The 17807-nt window shown below is 44.6% G+C and overlaps 1 long non-coding RNA gene and 1 gene segment (V, D, J or C); one reads left to right on the top strand and one right to left on the bottom strand.

Moving 5' to 3' along the window:
• The window catches only part of LOC146866789 (T cell receptor delta constant-like), a 52194-nt gene extending 34494 nt beyond the window's left edge, over nucleotides 1–17700 (bottom strand). The window contains 2 exon segments of the C gene segment in view: nucleotides 16867–17247; nucleotides 17602–17700. Of these exon segments, the coding sequence occupies nucleotides 16867–17131 (265 nt within the window).
• The window catches only part of LOC146866788 (uncharacterized), a 252048-nt gene continuing 251227 nt past the window's right edge, over nucleotides 16987–17807 (top strand). The window contains exon 1 of the long non-coding RNA XR_014960590.1: nucleotides 16987–17354. This is a non-coding gene — a long non-coding RNA (uncharacterized LOC146866788). The remainder of the gene's footprint in view (nucleotides 17355–17807) is intronic.

The following is a 17807-nucleotide window of genomic DNA, read 5'->3' as shown; positions in this document are numbered from 1 at the left end:
AAGGCTGCAATTATAGACATTACTGAAAGCTGATTATGAAAAAAGCTACTATTGTTTTACAACCTTACACTTTTAGCTACGCACATTGCTCCCAACTGACACAATCTATGTGTTTCAGGTTGAATTTGCTGAACTGAATTATTTTAAAACGTTTAAGGAGAGATACTTCCACTGTTTCGAGGGAATTGTTAGAAGATCCTCCCACAGTAATTTTGTTTACCCCCAACTTCATTCAGATTTTTTTAGACCGATTCATGAAACCTAAACAAGACCTGCTGCAGTAGCACTTGTTTTACATTGCATGTCTGTCACTTCAAAGTACTTCAAGATATATATTCAGAAATCCAACACTAATTAAACATTTCAGAATGCACATGTAAACATACAGAAAATAAATAATTAAAAGTTCTACATACAAATGTTAGCCCAGAGAAGGGCACAAAAGTGGCAGAGGTCAATCGGTACATGTCAACTAATAGAAATATAAAAATCAATAGAAAAGATCAGAACACTTGTGTAAACATGCCCAAGTTTTTAGAAAGCCAGCAAATGAAAGCAAAGTTCAAAAGACAAATGTAAAAATACACAAGTACTACAACTATTTGAAAAACATATTATAACTCAGAATACACACTAGCATACAGAAATACAACGAGCTAAAGCAGAGTTCAGAATGATCCCATACACAAATACAGACACAGTAACAGATTTCTGAATATATGTACTAACATACAGGAATGCAAAAAAAGTGCTTTGAGGCACTGCAAACGTACAGTATTGTAAACAGAGCATAGAATAGACTTGAAAATAAAAAGCTATTAAAAAAAAAATTATGGTGCTAAGAAACAGGTATAAAAAATAGTACAGTTTACAATACTCATATATACCTACTAAATCATGAGAAAAAAGTTTCAGAATTGATAACACACGTATCCGCATACAGAAATGCAAATATACAAATAGCTTTCAGATCACAAATATAAAAAACTGAAATGAAGCAAATAATGTTGGAGTTCAAAGCACACATTTAAAGATACAAAAATAAAAAAAGCTATTGCAAAACTGTTCCAGAGCTTAGAATACTTATGTTAGCTTACAGATATACAAGAAGCTATGACAGAGTTCAGAAGCAGTAGTTGTATTCTAAATATATGTGTAAACATACAAAATACAACAAAATAGCAAAGTTCAGAATGCCTTTCTACTATTTCAAAGTAATTGTGAAATTGCCAACATATAAAAATGCAAAAAAAATCTTGTAGAGGTGAGATACACACTGAATCAAACAGGAATGCAAAAACGCAGAGTCCTGATTGCAGAAGTAAACATAGACATAAAGCACACACAACAGTGCAGTTTCAAATACTCACATAAATAAGGATGGAACTTTTGTATCAGAAACATATGGAAATATAACACAAAGGTGTGGTTTAGGTCACACTTGTAAACACACAGAAATATAAGCTAAGCAGAATTATCAGTACTCGTGAACACAAAGAAATGAATAAACCAAAGTGGAATTCTTAATACATATGTAAACACTTAAGAATAAAACAAAATAGTGGGGTTCTGAATACTCATGCACTTTGGAAACTAGGTGTAGAATGTTTTGCTCTTGCGGATGAAAAGGAGGGCATGAATTGAAACTGCTAGAAATTTGACAATCACAATGTGGAGAATGTAGATGCAGGTGAAAGGGGAGACAGAAACAGTACTAATGAACAGACAATGGCAACTTGCAGCCAAGGTCCAGGCATCTCGCGAGGATCGGGGCAATCATAAATTTACCTTTCCACAGAGGGTCGTCGGTGGAAGAATAGAGCCTTGTTAATTTTAAAATGCATGGGAGCCTGCCATCCCTGAATAAAAGCCAGTCTCAAATGTCCTTATTATAGTAGACTTGTGCTGTTCCTAGTCGCCTGTAATAAAGAAATTACATAGGCACTCAATTGTAGTAACTTTATTACAGTTGAGATCTAACTACAGAATGCCTGCTGCCAGAGTCAGAAGCTGGGGGGAAAAGCAGGTCACAGCGCATAATTAAAGCTAAACTTTAAAAACCTAAAAGGAAACATGGTTTTTCATTCTTCTGCTCTGTTTTTCTAGATGAACACTGAGAAGCAGAAAGGAGATATTATGGCAGCTTGTTATTTTTTTCTCTGCCTTAGGTATTTGTAGGCAAGATAGAGTCTCTCTGCATGTTTCTATAAATTCAGAGCTACGGTGTTTTATTTTAAACAGACTTGCAACCTGATTCTAATCTCTTTTTGTAAAACTTATCTAACTACTTTTTGGTGTGTTTGATTTTCCGATAGAGACTCTAATTTTATTCTTCAAGTTTACAAACATTCCCTTTCATTTGAAAGAACAGCACACCAAGGATTTAAGTGTTTATGGGAAGGGTTATGGTGTATTATAAGGAATAAAGAACCCTCTGCCATAAATATAAGGATATTGCAGGTCACCTCGGAGTTCTATGACCCTATAAATGAACTTGGCCTTTTGCTTTGTTCCTCTGTATAATCATGGAACTCCATGCTGTCTTGCAATATCCGTATAATGTATGGCTGGGGGCAGTATTTCTACGGTAGCGCAACCTGCCACTAGCGTAGCATTGAAGCCGCTTTAGGTATCTGGGCTTTCTTGCAAGTGGTCGAAGCAGGTCTGGATATTGTTTCAGAGTTTAGAAGCCTCAAAGTGCGCTAACGGTCACTACAAGAGGTAGGAATGGCCGGGGTGGAGAGATAATCAAACCTATTTAGGATCAGGTTTCTATCTCAAATATGGAGGAGTGCTTGGCCAGAGAGACCACTGAAGGTGAGTGACAGAATCTTGAATGCACATAAATGTGATATGGCTATCCAATCTGCTTTGATGTGCTTTGAGAACGCTGTATACAGGTGACGAGCAGGCGTGGTAGGGCATGCCAATTACCACCGTATTGAAGAGATGGTCAGATTGTCTCCCAGATGGGAATGTCCACCAAGTAGTTACCTGTCTCTTTTGAAACCACAGAACCTTCAGTAACCCATGCATCAACTTAATAAAGAACTTTTACAAACAGAAAAAAATAATCTTACCTCTGCAATGTGTGTGGCAACTGCTTGACTGCTGGCCAGCCTGCCTTTCTCCTAAGACAGCGTGAAGCGTGAAGTGTGCCTTTAGGTTAGCACACTGCTACTTCCTTTCATGCCGAGCCCTCACTCAGTGACTCAGTGACCTGACAGTGACTCTGTACTGCTAACTCAACTCTGGTCTTAGGTATTCTTGCATGACTCCAGTAACACAGAGTGGCTTGAAGTGTCTGGCATAGCACTATATGACCCTACTGAACAAACAGTTTTTTTTTTTACAAAAATGAATGAATGGCGTTTTCTTAACTTAGGAAGGGTGAAAGCCCGAGTTCTCTCTTCTACAATCCAAGTCTGAGTCTTGTCAGTTATAAACAAATGTCTGCTGCTGATGCTCAAACCACTCATCAATGTTAATACCTTCAAAGGCTCACTATATTTTGTAATGCATGTGAAATCATTAAATTCCAATAAAGAGAACACGGACAAGTAAAATATTAAGACAGGCATGTGAACTGAAACATAAAGATGGAACTGGCAGAAGCAGACAGATGCTTCAGAGAGAAAATAAGGTGGGGACAAACCTAGGACTGAGAACAGCAGAGCAAAGTATAGGATCAACACTCAGGCTGCAAAGCTCCTTTAGATTGCACCCCAACATATTGATCAGCTTTAGAGGTCTTGTCCTGTTATAGGCAAGCTTCAGAGAGGCTCTTGCCGACAAGTTAGAGAGACAACATGCATGTGATGGAGGACACAGTGCACAAAAAGAAATAGAAAGGTTGCTACGTTGATCCACTGCAACTTCTAAGTGTTTCATACCATAGTGAAAGCGGTCCACAAGGCAGACTCAATTTTAGGTATTGATAAGGTTATCCTTGAAAGGGGTGAAGGCACAGGACAATGAGCCTAATACAGAGGAAGCACCAGCTACCAAAGCCATCCCTTCCTCCCAATTGAGAGGCCAAGAATGCCAACTATCAAAAGAATCACCAAGCAGTAACAGAAAACACGATCAGAACACGCAAACGTATCCTGGTCCTTTCAGGTGGGTATACAGAAAATATTCCAAACTCATCTGTACTGACAGAACTCAACAGCAACACCATGCGTATAATATCGGTGAGATACATTTAAGATTCTTAGAGAAAGATAGAAGTTTAGCACTTAGATCAAATGAAAATGCATTAGGCTTATCAACGTTTATTCAGCTCTGACTAATGGTTAACAACCCTGTGCAGTAGGGAATTAATGACTGTTAATGCCCGAACATTTAACAGCTGTGGGCAATAAGGCTATTAGCACCCATCCCCATGCTATAACCCAACATGTTAAAAAAAAACGGCCTGGTGTCCCTGTCTGCTTCATGCCTGGCTTTTCCTATTCAATGAGCCTAGAATGCATGCAAAGTCCTGATTTTTGATCTAATAGGCTGAGCTAACCTTGTTATTCCATGATAATAATGCACAGCATTCCCTTATCGGAACCTTTTTCTGGACATGAGCCAGATGTGGAAGCCTGCTGTTTTTGTCTTTAGGTTGAGTTTAGGGATATCCCTCAAAACGTAAAATTCAGAGAAAGTGCCTAGAAGCAATGAAGTTACTGGTATGCACTATACTAATACAAATAATATATACACAATAGTTTGAAAGACATTCCTTCAAATGTCAATTTTCTTTAAACTGCTCTCGGAGGGGTGGTACTTTGTCGTTATTCATTATAAGTAGGTACTGGAGCACCTTCATGCTACTTCACTTAGACTCAAAAAAGAAGTGTTTTTACACCTACTTGTCTCCACTAATAGTCTTATGACTCTCTTGAAACTGAGCTTCCATGTCCCTTGTGCAACATCTCCACACAATAATTTTAGGTTTTACAAAAACCTGCTCATGGGTGCTTTGATGTTAGGGACCTAGGCATGCATTGCGTCTGCAGCCGGTTTGTCTGGGTAGAATTCTTACAGGGGCAGCTGTGAGTTGCCAATTCCAGGTGTTGAGTTGTGAGCTCTAGGCCCATATACTAAAGTAAACGATCACTCAAACACTGCATACGTGGTTACTAAACTGGCCCAGGGCATGTCCGCCCGGCCTCTTTTATTGGCAGAGTAACCTGACTGGTGACACCTGTGGTGAATGGGTGAGGGGTGTGTGTTAGCAAGGCCCCTGAGGAGGGGCTGCTGCATAATCTGTCTTGCAGGACACTACACCAGGGGCCATATTACAGAATACGGCACTCTCTCTTTATTTGCGCCGGGTGCACCTTCTCAAACAAGATGAGTGCACTGTGTTAGATTGAATGTGCTGCCCCCAGGGCAGCCGCAAAGTTGTGCTGCCCTGGGGCTAGCGTATTCAAGTGAAATATGGAGCGGTTTTGAACCAGCCACTCCGTGTTTCACAATGCAGGCAGCAACTTTCCTGCACTTTTAAGGGGGATTAGAGATCCTCTTGCAGGCGGTTGAACTGAGTGACTGCGTGAGCCTTCAAGGGGATGTCTGGGGGGTTCATAGGACCCCCTTTCCCCAATCCAGAGGGCTGTTTACCACCTTTTAGGTGGCAGACTGTCAGTGTGCCTCCTAAAAGCTTATTTGCCTCTACACCTGCGGCCATAATACGGCGCAGGCTCAGAGGCAAAGGCATCCCTCATTTGCATGAGGCCATATGCCTGTTATGACCCCAGGGCCCTTTCCACAATACAGCAGCATTATGCCTGCAAGGGGATCTCTTTCCGCTCTTAAAAGTGCAGTCAGGTTGCTGCCTGCACAGTGAAACACGGAGAAGCTGCTTGAAAGCCGCTCTGTTTTATATTTGAGGTCGCTGCCCCCAGGGCAGCGCTTCAATGTAATAGGGAGCACTTTCCCTGTTTGTGCCCGGCACGCCTGTTTTAATGTGCGCCATGACACAAACAGGGAGAGTGTGCCCTATGTTTAATCGGGCTCCTGGTATCCGCTTTATGTTAACACTGCAGAAGTCATGTTACTGACCTGAGGAAATCATGTTACTGACTAGATTTCATGGTGATCAGGGCCAGAATGGGAACCCAAAGTGGCCCTGGCAATTTTGGTAGACCAGCCTCATGTATTGAGCGAGCAAAACCACTACAAGGGGCGTTTGGGAGCTGGGGCAGGGGCAAGGGTGAAGCATGGCTGGCCTGGGAGGCTGGAAACGAACGTGAGTGGATTATGCTTGTTTATTTATTGTGTTACTCCGGCCGATGTTGCTGCAAAACCGTCCCCAGTAACAAAACTGGGCCCCACCCTTTCAACCTCCCGGGGAAACGCTGATGCCCCATGCGGCCAGTCCAGCCCTGATCTTGCTTTTTAATCATAACAGCAGTGCTTAATTTGAGCAGGTGCTTTCAGGTGCTCAGCACCAGCACCTAATCCTCAGCACCGGTGCTTATAGCATCAGTTAAGGACACACTCTTTTGGAAGGCAGGTGATTTTCCACAGAATCACAGCCACGCCGAGACTCGAACCCTGTTCCCCAGCTTCGAAATCAGCAGCTGAAGCCATTAGGCCAAGTCCTCTCCAGAATAATCAGTGCCAGGGCTCTCATCAGGAGGAGAGCCCCGGCACTTTTTATTTTACAAATTAACCACTGCATAACAGTGAATAGGTGTATGCAGACATGAATCCTATCTTCTAGCCGTTTTCCCGGAAACCTCTCCTTGCAGCTCTTACAGAAAGAACAGGGCAGTAACCGTACTGGGCAGCACGTAGAGATGGGTCCTGCTCCTCGAGGACAGCTTCCAGTATCCGCGCGGAATTAAACTTTGTGCCCCATGACCTTCGCATGCCTGAAATTTGCGCAGAGTCAACACTGCAAAAACGTCATTTACACTGATCGATTGGCGCGAAATCAGGTTGTAGAGTAGTCAGTGACATTGTTATTTTTGCACACACTATTTGATGCACATGTCATTCTTAGGTTTGGCTCGACACATTAAAGCCAAACCTGTTGGCTACATCGGTCTGTCGGTGCCAATGTAGTATGCGTTGATGAGACAGCTCAAATAATTGGAACTGCTTTTGCGCTTCTCCGTTTGCGTAAAGGCATGTGCAAAACGTGACTGCACTAGTACAATGGTGTCCGTGCTCTGCTCCGTCAGGACAGACACACAGACGTGCTGCTTCGGAACAATATTTGCACAATTTAGCCAATTCCTGTAAAATAACAGCAATGATATCTACAGTGCGCCGCTCAGTGCCACCACTTGAGTAGTAGGCTAGGGATTTCACCCTGCGCCCCAATGTTTGAAGGGCCTGCGCTCTTGAAACAAAATTAATTTATATAAACAATTTTTTTTAAAGCAGGTCTGTCTGGCCTTATTCATGATGAGGCAGCTAATGCTGGCTTGCCACAAAGTGGTGATACATGCTTCCTTTTCTCTTTACGTTTTTCTTTCTTCGAAATGAACCCCTGGGTTGGCGTCTACAAACCCGTATTGACCTGCTCGGGCCCCACAAACGCATCTGACAGCCCTGGCCCTGCTTCTACCACAACCGACATGTAAAACATACCAGTGTTTCAGAGCTAAGTGCTGGTGTGTCGCATGAATATTGAGTGCTAAAATAGGCCAAGGAACCCGGGCAGAGAGGGAGGAAGGGATTGGCCCTGGAGCACACCATGCAGTCAAGGGAGGCATCTGAGATTAGAATTCAGACTTTTCTTTGCCTCTGTAAGGCCCTCTGAGGAGTGGCCCGGAAAATTGTGAACACTTCGCACACACCAGCTTGTGCAGGGTTTGAAATGAAAAGTCATGCAATCTTTATTGCACCTGTGAATCACTAGTTGGGATATAGTTCGCATCTCCTTTTGAATATCAGCAGGTCACACCTGCTGGTGTTTAAAGAGTGGAAAAAAGACCCGGGAAACACCAGGTCATGCTGATTTTGGTAGGTAAGCTCCGAAATCCGCTTGTTATGCCCTGTTTAATGGGCAAATATTGGCATAGGCGATAACTATTCCATCCGATGAATTCTGAACACCTGCTGTCCGATTTTATTGGATGCAATAATTATCTCAGATCGGGCACTGGTACTGGGGGCCTAAATGCTTTCCAATTCATTGTTTTATCAATTCACGTGTGCTGCCTTGCATATTCAATGTATTTATTTTTTAAGTTTGACAACACTGCTCATAGTTCGCACCGAAAACAACTGTGAATAAATAAGACACTTCAAATAAAATGTATGTGCTAACAGTATGGCAAGCGTCGTAAAACCAATGGGTCAGGAGTTGTTAAGCCTGTAAATGCTAGCCTATTTTTTTTTTGCAAACACATGAAATCGATATTAAAAGTTTAAAAAGTAGAAATGCTATAAAGCAGCACGTGTATGTTTATGAAGGAAAATGAGTGAAACAAAAATAGGCAAAAAATAGCGCGTAAAAGAAGGAAATGAAAGAAGAGATCGGCCCGCTAGGCCTGGCACTCTTTTTAGAGAGGTGCACATATGATGAGTTAAAATAGCATCATTCACAGTGTCAGAGAGCGAATGGCTGAAGGGGGTGGCCCATTGCCCCAGGAGGGAGGCTGCAGTGAGAGGAAGTACTGCGAATGACATAAATAGTGCTGCTTTACGACTCGCAATTGCACAGCGATTGCTCTATTTAGCAACCCCTCGATCCTGCAATGCTTGCAAGAATTCATTTCAAGCGGTTTTAGCTGCTGTCGCCGTCGAACAGGTGTTTGTCAGGCTGAATATGTTTCCGTATCCGGTCTGCGCCTGTCCTCGAGACAGAAACATTTCCGTTAGCTATTAGTTTGTCTTCTTAAAGCAGACCTGGCAGTGACGTCAGGATTGAACACTGAGGTAATTGATGGTAGGGAGGGCTTCAGCGAGAAATGAGAAGAGACTTGATGAGTATATTGTAGCAGCGGCCTCTAAACACAAAGGTGTGGCCCTGACGATGGCCAAAGTCAGCAGAGGGTCAGTAGCCCATGGGCAACCGGAAACCTTGGCTAGCACCTCTGAAATACAGAGAAATTTGTGAAGTGTCTGGAGCATCATAGATGGCTGTGGCAGAGTTAGACACGGGTGCATTACACAATTCAAAGTAATAATGCGAAGCCTGCAAGCGCCATTTCTGCCTTTTTTTTAAAACACATTTTTTAATGAAGCATTGACACAAAATTCACGTACAGGTATTATTGTTCCTACGGCCTCAGAGGCCTTAGTCATACAACATATTCCGCAATGCTTTTCTTTTTGATAACAACTGCATGTACTTTAAAATTCAAAACGCCCCCCCCCCCTTACATGAGTCTATACCTTTGTTCTTAGGAAATATGACGAGGGCAGCGTATCCGTGGGCCTTTGTTGAGGCGCTATCAATGTGTCTCTTTAAAGCAGCCCGGGGATATCTATCTCTCGCGCACCGTCTGGTTTGTGGGGGTGGTCTAAGCACTCGTGGTGGTCGGCTGGGTCAGTGCCAGCACTATGTCCAGTTCTAGGTCCTTCAAGGAGGCCACCAGCAGCTCCCAGGCCTGTGCCACCCCCATGGACCGTATACCCCTCCTACCTTCTCTGAGTAGTATTTCTTCTTCGTATCTTGCCCACTTCTCAAATTCCCTCCGACATCCAGCTATCTGGGGGCCCGTGGGGTCTTTTCAATTTCCCGTTATTTCGCGTTCCGCTAGTATAAAGGCTAGGTCCTGGAATCTGCCGGTGACCTTCGTTTTAGCTGTGTGGGGGAACCAATTCAACATACAGTGGCCCACAGTGCCGGGGACCTCCCTGGAAATCGCGGCCGCTACTACTGTGGTGACCTCCTCCCAATATTGCTCACCCACTGCCATGCTCTTGGGACTGCCCATTCTTTCCAGGCCAGGGCTTAGCATTCCTCACAGGTAAGGCCATAGTTTTCTTCCCTTTGTCCTGCAATCACCAAGGTAAGCTTAAACCAAAGCATACATCAGATTGTGTGCTCAGGGTACTGTGCCTCCTGCAAATGGCTTCCTTGCTACCCTGCTAGGTATAACTAGAGCATCTTAGTGTCAGATTGCACTATTATTAACCTTTTTCCCTCTTCTATCCCTTCGCTATCCTTCTTAATCCAAATAACTGACTAATATGCACCACTCAAATGACTTTCATATTTCACTATACTAATTCATCATTAATCCTTTATGGGTTCCGGGGTAGCGTGCTACTCGCCAAAAAAGCGCTTGAACACCCCACCAGGGGTAACAAGCGCTATATAAATGCGAACCTTTTTCCCTCTTCTATCCCTCCGCTATCCTTCTCAATCCAAATAACTGACTAACATATCCACCACTCAAATTACTTTCATATTTCACTATACTAATTCAACAGTAATCCTTTATGGGTTCCGGAGTAGCGTGCTACTCTGCAATAAAAGCGCTTCAACGCCTCGTCAGGAGTAGTAAGCGCTATATAAATGCAATTACAATACACTACAATACAATTATTAGGGCTTCCGGTTTTATGGAATTTATTATTTTAACGTTTTCGTTTATATTTATCCATATTTATTTTGTTGTATTTGTTGATAAATTAAGTCGAAACTTTTATATTTCTGCATTTATTTAACCAATAAATGTGGAATTCTACTTTGATGCCTGTCGTGTTTAAACACATTAAATAGCCAAATAAAATAAGAAGGTACACCTATATGGAAATTTTAGCATTATATAACAAATATACAGTAAAATATGCATTGATTTAAGCAAATCTCAAACAGATTTTAAACTCACCATGATGTGAATTTGCGCAGGTGTTGGCCTGGAAGTCATATACAACAGCACGGAGAGTCACTAAAAAGATGCACAATTTTCTGCCTTTAAAAATAAATGCAGAAAGGAAACATACTATTTTTTGTCTGTATTTATCTGTAAAAATCCGTAAAAACTGAATACTGGAAGAATTAAGCATTACGTAGGGCTAGAGTCCTCCAGCCAGGGTCATCAGTGCCACCCTCAATCTTACAACATATTAATCTTAATCCTTCTTCTTTCTTTTGTCAGACCAAGGTTAGTCCCTAACCTGGTGCATGTGGCTCGGACTGATGTCTTACCTATGTTTCATTTTAGGCATTGACAGTGATTGTGAACATATTGACTATTGTCAGAGATCTTTGAAACCTCTTGTCATTGAAGCGACCTTCAATACACTACAGCAGAAAGCAGGAGAGCTAAACTTTGCACTCTTATCCTTCAGGCTGAGAGTCAGAGACCTCAGTCATTAGGCCTGGAGTGCCTTTTCACCAGCGTGGGCTGTTAAGGCCCGGCCTTATTCAGGGGCTACCACCTAGAAGTCTGCATTAGCGAAGAACTAGCACTGATCCATCCATTTGCCTGAGCATCGCCAGGTGAATGTCAACCCCAGCTCATAGCAAGTAAAGAAGGCAGAGCTGTGGGCCAAGAAACTGTCAAGCTCCTGTCTTGTCATCTGGTCCCTGCTTGGTTTGCAATGACTGCTTCGGCTACAGTGCCGCTTCCCAGATCTTAGTTGCTGAGATATAGGACTCCACCTCCCCGCCTCCCAGGCACCCCTCTATTCCTCTGCTATTCCTGCTGCTGTGATTTGCTGGTCTGCCTAGCTTTCGAGCCTTGCCAGACGTCAAATGTGATGTAGATATGGTTCAAGGTGGACCTTGTGCACCAATCGCAGTATCTGACCCGGCTTAGGATATACAAGTGGGTCCTGCCCTAACTCTTGCTCGCTGCATCTCACAAACTGTTGGGCGAGTGCTGGCCCTTGGATTGCTGGTTCCGGGGGTCTCTGACTGGCTCCTTTGAAAGTCACTGGCCAGCCCTGAGCCACTGCCCCTTCCTTGGTGGACTTCTTGTCGCTCTTTCATCCTTGTTCCTGTGTAGATCTTTGATGTAGCCAGGTTTGAACACCTTATCTGGGAAAGTCTAGTAACGCTCGAAGTGGGACTATTGTAATATGGACTGCAACATGGCTATCATGCAATAATGGATATATTATAGTATGGACTGTAACATGGCCATCATGCAATAATGGATATAGTATAGTATGGACTGTAACATGGCCATCATGAAATAATGGATATATATTTATCTCTATATTTTCATTCATCCTGATAAGGTCACACTACTGCCATCCGTTATCTTAATAAAGACTACATGGATGAAATAATCGACAGAGATTACCCGATCTCAGTTTACGTATAAGAAGTAATACATAAATTACCTTGACAAAGTCCCAGCGGGGATGAAACACCCGCTGTGGATGTAGAATTTCATGAACAATTAAAAAAGTATATCGTTTTGGAACTGAAAGCTTCAAGAGGTTGAAATTCTTCTTCTGTGTGGACTATCATTTGACCAAAATGGCTTTGAAAACACTATGTGCAAACGAACGAGAGGTGGGCGAGCAACTAAAAGCTCGAGCCACATGCTTGGCTCTGGCTCAGCTCGAGGTCCTCTTGGATCCTCGAGCCCAAAAGGAGCTGAGCCTTCACCCACTGTTTAAAGTCCTGCGACGAGAATGAATGGCAACGCATTACACAATGAGTTAAAACAGGAAAATGTTCCTAAGTTCATGTTTAACAACTATTGCTTTTAATAAATACCCCTCATAAGTGTGATTTAAACTGATGTACGAAGGTGAAACGCTACCGCATCTTACAGAAATACACTTTTATTTAAGCGACTTCATCATAGTTTTGCATGGCGTTTGTTGGATGATTTACAGGCAAACATTTTCAGGGCTCGGCTCGTGCACAGACTCTTAAAGCCGAGCCAGACCCTTGGCTCGGCTCTGGCTCAGCTCTCTCTTTTAATTTGTTGGCTCGCCCATCTCTAACACTAAGGGGCCGATTCCGATCTCGCTCGGAAGGGCACCGAACGCGACCCGGCAGAGAAAGTACGAGCTGTACGCGTGTTTTCCGTCCGACTCGTATAGCTGTACGAGCGAGCAAGTACGATACGAGCAACGTGAAATTCACCGACCGAGTCGTTTCCGGGTCCGAACCGCTCCATACGTCTCGTCCGTAAGTGGACCGTGCCGTGCAATGGATGCAATTTACGACTGAGCCAGTACGATGCACGCGTCGGACAGCCAGTGCGAGCCGAAGTGTCCAGCGCGCAAAAAGGCTGGGAAGATGCCTTAGGGGGTCTGCGCCGGACCCCCTGTCACCCGCAGCCTTATGACTCGGACACAGGGGGAGCTCCCCAACACAGGCATGTACGGTGCGGATGGCACCGACGCATACCCAATGTAGGGGCGCCCTTGTGCGAGACGTACCAATTCAGTCAATGGGAGCCCATGTACGCGTCGTACGACCGGCTCCCATTGACTTCTATAGAGTTCCGACCGAACCGAGTCCGGCAGCATGCGGCCGCATCGTACTCGCTCGGTCGGACTGCAGGACTCCGGCTCGGTCGGAAAACACTCCGGATCTGGCTCGGTCGGAGAGCTTTCCGACCCAGATCAGAATCGGCCCCTAACTTGTAGAACTTTGTACTTATTGTGTCACAGAGACGGGGTTGGAACCTGGGCACCTTCCCTTGTATCAGAGACTTCGGCCTGGTTAAAGTTCGGCCCATGAAGCCCCCTGCGTGGGCCAGGCCTTCCCAATATCCGTTCTGCCCAAATACTTTAAAAGTGTGGGGTATTAAGCAGTTTGCATCAGTTTAAACTTCCAATTTGATGAAATGATATTCCAAAAAGTTATGAGGAGGATTTTACTTTCAATTCACTTTCAGGAAGTGTTGTATTCCTTATGAAAGACGGGGTAAGGAAGAATGGGGCAGCTTTCCTTTGTCAGCTGACACGTGTTTCACTTGTCGAGTCGGTTAAGCTATGTAGCGAATTGGGGATCCAAAGTGGGAGAACCAGAATTTGAATACATTCATTTCACGAAGCTCACGATTCTTAAAGTTAATCAGCACGCTAATTCATACTGTGATCTGAGCTCACTGTGGCTCTCCAGTTTGGCAGTCCTAATTCACCACAGAGACCAGATAAAGCCGGATTAGGGTTATCTGTCCCCACAAGAAAAAAATTGCCAATCATGCACTGAAACACAGGAATGATGGAGAAAGAGTCAGGTGCTGAATGAAAGGGAGGGCTGGGGTAGAGTCAAATGGATGTAAAATAGGAAGGGCTGTGACAGAGTCAGGGGCTGTAAGACTGGTCGGGCTTGGGCCTGTCTGTCACCATTAGGGTGATCGGGCATAGTCAGACACCGAAACACGGGGATGGCACGTAAAATCAGGTGGATATAAAGTGGGGAGGGTTGGGACAGAGTCAAGTGGATATAACACAGGGAGCGCGGGGCAGACTCAGGTGGATGTAAGCCAGAGAGGGCTGGTACAGGTTCAGAGTCTGTAAGACAGGGAGATCAGGCAGGACGTAGTCAGGCTCTGTCTCTTCCAGATTTGCTGCCTTCAGGATATGGGCATTTAACACACAGTGCTTCTGATTGATCAGTTGGCCTGCCTTTCTATATTCCTTTACTCTGGTTGGTCAATATCCATCTGTCCTGCCTATGTGTGCTTGGTTACCGCCCAGCAGAAAATCATCAATTGTTTTTTTCTCCGGCATGCCCTACACCCCTTCACAACACTGCATTGACTTTTGTGGCAATGGTGGCACGCCACACTTTAGCTTTAAACATCGAAAGCCTTGTGTGCTCCCATTATGAACCAAACACCAAACACATTACATGATCACCACTTACATCACACAAGGTCACATGCATTGCTTATAGGCAGGGGACAGATTAAGTTATTTGCTCAGAATCGCAGTCAATGTCTAGATTTGAACCTGGTTGCCCTGCTCCACAGTCTGCAGCTCTGACAGTAACTCCAAACCCCGGGCAGAGGGAGAGAGGCAGAAAGAAGCCACATGAAAGCTCGGCTTGTTGTGGGCTCGAGGTCCCAACATGACCTCCAGCTGAGCCAGAGCCAGGCTTCAGGCTTGAGCTTTCAGTTGTTCGCCCACCACTATTTTGACTCCTAGTCTATCTCATGTGTTATCCTCAGCACAGGAAGTGATCCCTGCCTTCTTCTTGCAGCTTGCCTGCGACCTCACACTTAGGTGAATGCACTTCTCAACTGCTACACTATCACTGCACACGAAAAGAGTGCCGGCAGCCACAGGACATAGGATGGGGGCCTGAGGCACAAACAGCGGTCTGCAGAGGTAGCCTCTTGTCAATATGGTGTGTGTATTTATGTGTATATTTCCTCCAGTCACCCCATGAGTGCCTGGGGAGCATCCTACACTGCACGTGACGTTTTCTGACCTCCAATCAGGGCCGGCTTTAGGGCAGTGCAACAGGTGTTGCCGCACTGGGCGCTGACCTCGGGTGGGGGCACTGTGTTTAGCAATAACTTACTATTTAAAAGCAGCTGATGCAGAATTCCTTGTGGGTCCACATTTCAGGCAGCAATAAAAATGTGAAGATAACTATTGTGCTTAATGTTCCTGCTAGAGAGAGATTGGAGTTTTGTCTAGTGGCAGTTTTGACTCACCATAAAGTAGCGCAGAGGGTTAATATGCCTGCTGCAAAGAACAGATCAGAATTAAAAGAGGACAGTGGAGTGGATTAGTAAAGTCAGCCTTTACCAGCGCTCTAAAACAAAACAAATATATGCGAGAGAGGGGCTATGGAGAGATGAGGGGCTCTTTTGCAGGAATCTAAGGAGGAGGAGGGGGAGGAGGGATGGGGGAGGGATAAAAAAGATTATTGCACCTAGGGTGCCCAACCGTCCGTACATTTCACGGACTGTCCGTTATTTTGCTGTCTTGTCAATCGTCCAACATCACTCCTTTTACGGATGCCTTTTGTCCATAATTTTGAGACTGCAGCAGGCTGTTCTGTTCCCCTGCCACAATCGCAGCCAGCTCGCACTTCTCTTTCCAACTCTAGAGGCTGCAGCAGCCCCTTCCGCACCTGGCACAGGCTGTGGACAGGCACATTGTCATTCTGACTGCGGATGAATATCACATAATGAATGACAATGGGCCGGGCCGTATTGAAGCACCTGCTAAGTGGGGGTGTGACAGGGTCAGATAAAAGCGTTTCATGGCCCTTCCTAACTTTGATCTGTGGCTCGCAGGTCAGCACAAGACAGGAGAAGAACCTAAGAACAAAACAAGAATATTCTCCGTGATGCAGCCCTGGGAAGGAGGCCGAAGGGTGCCAAAGTAGGCAAAATCGGCGACAGAAATATAGATTATTAAAATGGTAAATCAAAAAGAAGTATGACACAAATAAAATGAGAAAACGAAGGAAGAATAGAATGCAAATAATGAAAAAGCTGGAAAGATAAGAAAGATTTAACAATAAAGGAAGGGCACGAAAAAAGGAACACAAAAATACATAAATGGGAATACGGAAATATGAAAAGAAAATGAAATATGAATTTAAAGACTAGAGATAAAATAATGATATATAAATAGATTATGATCATATGAAATACCATAAAACGACCTGCACAGTTACTCATTTGCGCGCCTACTTAAAAACCGCGAAGTGTACAATCATCTCAACCTAATATAAACTTTTTTTGATTTGTACTTATCTTGTTTGTCAAATTTACTTACTCATAAAATATTGCCCGACCTCCTCTGGTGTGTCTGTAAAACCTACTTTTTGTCCCAAAGGTTTTTTCCTAAATTTTGACCTTCTATCCTGAATTTTTGTCCTGAATTTTGACCCTTTGTCCTGAATGGTTGCACCCACCATCCTGAATTTGCACCCATGCCAGCTGGTCACCCAAATCGCACCGGACACCACCAGGGCTAAAGCCGGCCCTGCCTCCAATTAGCAGTGCACAAGCAGCGGGCCGTACTTACCGGGTAGAACTGTGAGGCGCGTCCCCTGGCCGAAACTCAATGCTTTGGTGTATGTAGATTCGACATCCTGCAGAGCGCAGTAATAGAGCCCCGCGTCCGCCTTTTCGGCTCGGAGAATCTCCAGCGTGCAGCGGTTGTGGACTGCGTCGGTCTTGCCCCGGAACCTGCCCTCGAAGCCGTGGCCATAGAAATCCACCTCACGGAAGATCCACAGCATGCCGGCCTCGGGGTCATCCTTGTACCAGGACATCCAGAAGTCCACCATGACGCCCTTCTTGATGCTGCACTGGAAGACGACGTCCCCTCCGACGGGCACCGAGAGCTCGGTCTGGAACTGCTCCGCCACCGCCTGCGAGTCCTCTCCAGGCTGGCCCCGCGCCCCTGTGGGAAAGCAAAGGAGACGGGTCACTCCAAAGCAACATTTCCAAGTGCAGCTGAAAGAGTTCTTAGATAGGTGGGCACATATAGAAACCTACAGTTACAATGCGGTAAGTGAACCCCATCAGGCAGTTACGGGCTTCCGCCCCTTTCTGGCCCTCTCCTGTAACCCTGCTATAAATCTGTTTTATTTTCTTAGCCCTCAGCTTCGTCTTTCATCTGGCTTTATGGTTGATTACTTCCCTGCTTCCTCCCCAGAGGGTTTGAATTCTGTTTTTGATGTTCCATGCACATCTCAGCTTTCTATGAAGGGCTGTGCTGTCTTACTGCTGGGGTTCCCCAAGTCCCACCAAGTACCTCATTATTCTCGGACTGCACCTGACCGTGGTTGCCTCCTCTGCTGCTTTCCTAGCGCTGTCAGTCAGTCGAGCCAGAATCGCGCCGCCCGTGATCGGGTACTTGCTTTACTGAACGCATTTACATATCTAGTCTGCTGTTTATGTTCCGTTTCATTTATCGTTATTTTCTTTGTGCAAAAATGCATCCTGGAGTCCATTTTAGAC

The sequence above is a fragment of the Triturus cristatus genome, chromosome 1_2 (genome assembly GCF_964204655.1).
Source record: "Triturus cristatus chromosome 1_2, aTriCri1.1, whole genome shotgun sequence".
In the NCBI taxonomy this organism is placed as follows: domain Eukaryota; kingdom Metazoa; phylum Chordata; class Amphibia; order Caudata; family Salamandridae; genus Triturus; species Triturus cristatus.
This window is presented reverse-complemented; position numbering and strand designations above follow the sequence as displayed.